This window comes from Cervus elaphus, chromosome 6 (genome assembly GCF_910594005.1).
Source record: "Cervus elaphus chromosome 6, mCerEla1.1, whole genome shotgun sequence".
Taxonomy (NCBI): domain Eukaryota; kingdom Metazoa; phylum Chordata; class Mammalia; order Artiodactyla; family Cervidae; genus Cervus; species Cervus elaphus.
Genome location: NC_057820.1, coordinates 43595297 through 43602446, shown reverse-complemented (window position 1 = coordinate 43602446; position 7150 = coordinate 43595297). Strand labels below are relative to the sequence as shown.

At 34.7% G+C, this 7150-nt stretch overlaps 1 protein-coding gene across 6 annotated transcripts in view; it reads right to left on the bottom strand.

Moving 5' to 3' along the window:
- Positions 1-2470: 2470 nt before the first annotated feature.
- The window catches only part of AASDH (aminoadipate-semialdehyde dehydrogenase), a 28932-nt gene continuing 24252 nt past the window's right edge, over positions 2471-7150 (bottom strand). For all 6 annotated transcript variants that reach the window (XM_043906695.1, XM_043906701.1, XM_043906696.1 and 3 more), the window contains exons 12-15: positions 6736-6899; positions 5410-5532; positions 4749-4880; positions 2471-2956 (exon numbers count right to left, since the gene is read on the bottom strand). In XM_043906695.1, the coding sequence (XP_043762630.1) occupies positions 2543-2956; positions 4749-4880; positions 5410-5532; positions 6736-6899 (833 nt within the window). In that variant the 3' untranslated portion in view covers positions 2471-2542. The remainder of the gene's footprint in view (positions 2957-4748; positions 4881-5409; positions 5533-6735; positions 6900-7150) is intronic.

Below are 7150 nucleotides of genomic sequence, written 5' to 3'. Positions count from 1 at the left end.
AAAAAATCTCTTCAATAACTGGTGCTGCAAAAACCAGACAGCTACATGTGAAAAAATGAAATTAGAACATTTTCTAATACCATATACACAAATTAATTCAAGATGGATTAAAGACATAAATATAAGACTGGAAACCATAAAACTCCTAGAGGAAAACATAGGCAGAACACTCTGACAGATATTGTAGCAATATTGTTTTGACTCTGTCTCCTAAAACAAAGGAAATAAAAGCAAAAATAAACAAATGGGAACTAATTAAGCTTAAAAACTTACAGATAGCAAAGGAAACCATCAACAAAATGAAAAGACAACCTACTGAATGGGAGAAAATATTTGCAAATGATACGACCAACTTGTGGTCATATCCAACATTTATAATAACTCATACAAGTCAACATCAAAAGAAAAAAACCTGATTAAAAACTGGGCAGAAGACCTGAACAGAAAGGAAATGCAGATGACCAACAGGCTCATGATCCTCAACATCACTAATCACCAGGGAAGTACAAATACAAGCTACAGTGAGATATCAGGACACACAGGTCAGGATGGTTACATTAAAAAGAGCACAAGCAACCAATGAGATTGAGGAAGTGGAGAAACAAGGAATCCCCTGTTGAGGGAAATGTAAATTGGTGTAGCCACTGTGGAAAACAGTATGGAAGTATCTAAAAAAAGCTAAAAATAGAACTACCATATGACTCAGCAATTCCACCACTCTTGGATATATATATCTGAAAAACAAAAGCAACAACAAAAACACTAGTTCAAAAAAATATATGCATCCATCCCAATGTTCATATCAGTATTATATAATTGCCAAGATATGGAAGCAATTTAAGTGTCCTTCAACAGATGAATGGATTAAGAGGATGTGGTGTATGTATACAATGGAATACTACTCAGCCATAAAAGAACAAAATTCTGCCATATGCAAAACATGGATAGACTTGGAGGGTCATTATGCTGAATGAAATGAGTCAGAGAAAGATAAATATTTTGTATGATATCACTTTTACATGGAATCTAAAAAAATGAACAAGCTAGTAAATCTAACATAAAAGAATCAGACTCACAAATATAGAGAACAAACTAGTGGTTACCAGTGGGGAGAGGGAAGGGAGGAAGGGCAAAACAGTGGTAAGGGATTAAGAGGTACAAACTATTGTGTATAGAATAAATAAGCTACAAGGATATATTGTGTAACACAGGGAATACAGCCATGTTTTAAAGGCATATAGCATTTAAAAACTGTGAATTTCTATATAATACTTATATAATATTGTACATCAGTTATATGTCAATAAAAATACATAAATACTTTCTACTTAAAATAGCCCAAATTTAGCTTCTATTGCTTGCCACCAAGAACTTTGGCATGTTTGATATTTGAGATTCTACTGGTCAATGAATGAACAAATGAAATGATACTACAGCTGTCTGCAGAATTAGGGGAAAGGTCAGCAACACAGTGTATAGCTGGAGTTGGCTGGAATGCTGGGGGCCATATCATTGACGGTCACTGTTCACTGGCTTCCTTGGTTCTTAGTGTAGTCTTAGCTCATGGCTCCCTCGTTACATTTCTTCTCCAGTAGACAGCCAGACTGATGTGGCTGCTCAGGGCTCCCATGGCTATAGAAGCAGAAGCTACCACATCTTCTTAAAATTTAGGCTCAGAAAGTGGCATAATATCACCATCACTGTCTTCTTTAGGTTAAAGCAAATCACAGGCCTAGCCCAGGCGTAAGAGAAGGGGGAAGCACAGAGGACATGGTTTCCAGAGAAGGTACTGGACCTGGAGGCAACTCAGGCCAGGCAAATGGAGTATGTACAAGCAAAGCGCCACGGGACGCAAAGAGCAGCATGAAGTGTTACAAGAAATCACGACACTTAAAAGCATACGAGGTTTTCTTCTTTCCTGGTTTTTGCTGTGCTCCCCACCTTCAAACTACTGACAACAAAAACAGCTGCTACAGTAGTAAAATCTAATAAATTGAAAAATACAGGTGTAAAAAATATTAGTCAATGTTCATATATCAAAGATTGAGAAAAGAAGGTATATCAACTTGAAACAATACAGAGTAGATCTATATATATATAGTATTCTACATTGGTACTTTGTTCATTTAAAAATACTAAATTAAGGAAACTAATTTGATAAGTAGAGCCTATCTTTGACAACATTTTGTTATGATTCTCAGTATAAAGGAGTGAATAGTGTTAATGTCAATTACATCACAGACTAAGTTTTTAACCCACCAAGTATATTTTGATCTTTTTTCCCAGAGGTCTTTTATAAAAAAACCAAAGTAGGACATCTATAGAAATCAGAAGAACATCGATATTCCTTTAATTAATAATTATAACAGGCATTAGGATGTGTTTTGTTCTATAATTCCTTGTAAAAGCATCTGTTGCTCCTATAGGAAGTAAAGCATGGTTGTTTTCCAATAAAGTGTAATAGACAAGCTTCTTAAACAAAATATAATCTTTAATATAAGACTATCCACAAGCTCAGTAACATAAAATATTTTCAAATATCTCAGGTATATTCTAAGGACTGCACTTCATTACCTTTGTCACCTGATAAATCCAGACAATAAACATAATTATTTCTACATCCAATAATAAGCATTGATTCCCAGACCACAGGAGAAGAGAACACTTCTCCAGGAAGTTCATACACACTTTGCAACTGTCCACTCTTAGATTCCAAGATCCACAGTTTCCCATCAGTAGATGCTGCTGCCAGTGACATTTCACTGGTATGGTTGTGGTTACGGAAAACAAAAGGCGTTGAATACACTCTTGAAGTAGTTTCAAATTTCCACTGGAGGTGACCTTTCATACTACAACAGTAGATAAAGCAGTCGTGAGAACCAAAAAATATTTCTTGCTCTGATGCTGAGGTACATGGGGATGAAAAGATTGGTTCATTGGTAGAGAATTGCCAAACCTGAAGGGTGATAAAGGCAAAAATAATTCACTCATCTCATTTCAACAATTCTGTAGATTAAAGCTTTATGAAATTCTTAATAAAATGTGAGAGATGTAGGCTACTGAATGGTAAATATACATAGAGAAAATAATAGCTTTCTCTGAAAAGTAGCACCCTCAGATTAGACCTCTGTCCCAGTGATAAAATCTAACATAAAAAACACCAGTGCCCTTATTACATAAATCACCACTATATAATAATATAAATTCATTTCAAACCTCATCCAAAAGTCATTATTAATATGTTCAGACAATGATTTCTAAGATAAAACTGCACTGAGTTTCCAGTGTATCTTATTAAAACCTGTATCTTACTCTAGTCTCCCGATGTAGGAAGAAGGAGGTAAGTAAGCTGAGAGGAAAAGTTTATGCGCAGTAAGTTGAACTAAAGCTTTAAACAAAGAGCTATGAGTTGTGTGTCTACCTTGTAGATATATACTATTTGCTTATTTCAAAGCTACTATAGGTTACCCTGTCAGCCAATATTTTAAAACACACAGGAAAAAGAGGCATAAGTCTAAGGTAATGTTCACAAATCCATAGTAGCAGCAAAATAAAAAGAATGGGTATATTCATGATACATGGTGTGTAACCTCAATTTTCTTCCTGACTTGGACAAAATTACTTTAATCTTTCTTTGGCTCATTCAGAGAAGGAAAAAAAAAATGAGTAAGAACCTTTGCCTCTTCTAACTATTTAGAAATCTAAAGGTGAGAATATATTCAAATTACTTTCCAAATAAAAAATATTAAGTGGACTTAATAAAAGATTTCATCACAGGACTTCACTGGTGGTACAGTGGATGAGATTCTGCCTGTCAATGCAGGCAACATGGACTCGGATCTCCAATCTGGGAAGAGTCCACATGTTGCAAGCAACTAAAGTCCATGTGCCACAACTACTGAGGCCGTTCTCTAAAGCCCTCAAATCACAACTATTGAGCCCCTGGGCTGCAACTACGGAAGCCTGAGTGCCCTAGAGTCTGTGCTCCTGGAGAAGAGACGCCGGCACTGCAGCGAAGAGCAGTCCCGCTCACCACCACGAGGGAAAGCCTGAGCACAGAAAGGAAGACCAACACAACCAAAAACTTAAAACAACTTTAAAAGTTAGAGAAAAGACTTAAAAAAAAAGGTTTCATCACAAAATAACTGTCACACAGAACAAAAGAAACTGCCAGTGTATGAGGGGCGGAAACAGAATGAAAGGCACCTGGAGCAATCACAGCCATCAACGGGCTAGCTTACGCTGGAGCTGGTACACTCAAGTCCACAGAATAACCCCTCAAATCAAAAGCACAGAAGTTGTGCTGCAGTCACTTGTGGGTGAAGAAGGAGAGATTAGTATCCTAACGAAAGATCAGGAGCCTACCCTGCTGATCACGAGGCTGACGACGGAAACTCCATACAAAGTAAACTGGGTTCTGTGACAGATTTTGGTTTTCATAGAAAAAGCAGGGGTTTATTTCAATTTTCACAACCTGAACAGAGGTTATAATTAAGTTGGCTAAAAACTGGTTAACATTTTTAACACTGGACAAGAAGGATGGCAAAATTAAAACAATGTTTGGATAGAATCTTTTAAATCTATTACAGCATCATTCAAAATTTTAAAAATCCACAGGCTAACAATTAAAACAGAACTAGCTTTCAACACGATGGGTCAAAAAATGTTGTATAAAATTTTACTTTAGTTGTCACCGACTACTATGCCTTTGAGAAAGATAAGTAAAACAGAACTAGACATTTTTTTACCTGTTCTCCAAAGTGAGTAAAGCAGAGTAAATTTCCATCTACACAGCCAATAAAAATATACTGTAGGCAACACCGTGGAGAAGAAAAGAGTGGCTTTCCACAGGAATGTTTCCAAACTCTGTCCCCAGTGGCCTGGTATGGGCAAAACGTGATTCATAGCATTTAAATCATTCTACTCATCAATTACTTTTATAAAACAAATCCATAAACCTCCAAGAGGTAACATCAGAAAATGCTACAGTAGCATGCTGACTATTATAAGTGAAGCTTATATATTATAGCTTGATTACAAATGAAGCTAGTGTACATACACAGCTATAAAATTAATGAGTGCTATTTATGAGAACTGAGATAAAAACCTGCAATAAAACCAGGAAAGAAATAACTAGCACATAAACTCTCTCCTTAGAATGGACACAAAGTTCTTGACAGAACTGAGAACATTCTGCCAATTTAAAAAATTGATAAAAGATACAACACAGAACTTAGATTTTTCTCAAGGCTCTAGACTTCATGTCAATCATTTTAGTGAATTCTGATCCAGTACTGTGTGGACTATATCTAGTTGAGGTCTACTTTGAATTTTCAGAATTCCAAGCAAAAGTAAAAAATATTAAAGAAAAACAGGTAATAAAATCAGTAAATGTTATTGTATGCTTACAGGATTTACAGCCAGTAAAAGTCCTCCCAGTGTAGCAAAATACAAGTGATATGGAATCAGGCTCAAACAAGGAGAAGAAAAAATAGTTCCTCCACATTTCAGCTTCCAAACACACTTCTTTTTCTGTAAATAAGAAAGTAAAATTTAAAAAAGAGCAAAAAAGAAAGCAAATTAATTGGTTTCTGAGGGTGATTCACAAAATCTATATATCCTGTCCCTTTTAAAGTTATGTGTGTCTACCCAGTTAATATAGTTTTTATTTTTAGTATAAAAGTAACACATACATACTGTGGAGAATCAAGTTAGTATAAAAGGAAGGCAAAAGGCAATACCCAGAGATTACTACTAACATTTTAGCATTTTTGCCTTGTGATCTTTTTGGCACACACACACACATACAGTTTAATATACCTGAGATCATTCTGAATACCATACACTTTGTATATAATTTAGCTCACTTATTCTGTAAAACTTGTTAAATATTACATTAATGGATCATATCCCACATGAACATAAAACATTCTCTCTCTGCCCTATTTGTAACTAATTTCTTGGTGGTATAAACAACTTGGAAATAAGATATTCTGGTGCTTACATTTGTCCATGTTTCTGATTATTTTGCCACGATAGATTCCTAGAATTTTACTTGAGTCAAAGGATATGAAATTGTTACCTATTCAAATTGTCAAACTGTCTTCCTCAAAAGCTTACTTCCTATCATTCTCATCAGCATTTAATGTTACCCTCTAAGCTAATTTGCTTCTCTATCATTAAAGTATTAAATTTTCATTCCTTTGATTCTTAAACATACAAAATACTTATATACATTTACTAGTCATTTCTTCTTAAGGGTCCTGTCCATTTATATCCTTTGTTGAATATTTTTCTATCTGGACCTTTATATTTTTCTTATAGATTTATATTTGCTTTTAATTTCATTTATACTTATGAGTTTTAACTATGTCATATTTGTTTCAAAATTTTTTCCCACCTTAATTTTTTATCATTCTTAAATTTTAAAATTTTATGTAATCAGGTTCTTATATAAAATATCTTATTGATATTTTTGTGATTCTCTTCTTTCTATTGTTGATGGTAAATTCTAACTTCTTTATATTTCAAAACTCTGAGCAGCAAATCTGTGAAAATTTGGTAAGGAAGTTAAAAATATCTTAAGAGATTAAGGCTGTTAATTAACCCCTTAATCTTCCCAGATCACAAACTTGGAAAATAGTTAATACCTGTTCCCCTAGTCAACACCACCTGATAATTTCAAGCTGTTCTATTTATGCTTATGGGTGTAAAGCTGACGAACTGAATTCTTACATATATATCCAAAGCATATGCATGCTGGTCATGAGATCCAATGTAAAGAAGTCCTGTGGTTGGGTCCACTGTTGCTGAGCTTTTGACAGCATCCTCAGTAGTAAACATCCAGTATTCTTCTCCACTCTTACTTTTCAGAACATAAACTAACCCATTATAACAGCCTGTTGGCAAACAAAATATTAAAGATGAGATTTAGATATGTCACTGGAAAATAATTCTTTGGCTTAAATCATGACAACATATATTCGATGCTCTTCATGTGTACTTAGGCTCTATGTTTGGCTCAGATTTACATTTCAGCAAGACAGAAACGAACAGCAACCACTTATGTAAAAAAGCCTTTTCAGTAAGTACACCTTACATTTTCAAGGTACTATGAAGTGCTTCACTACCAAGAAAACAATGAACATGA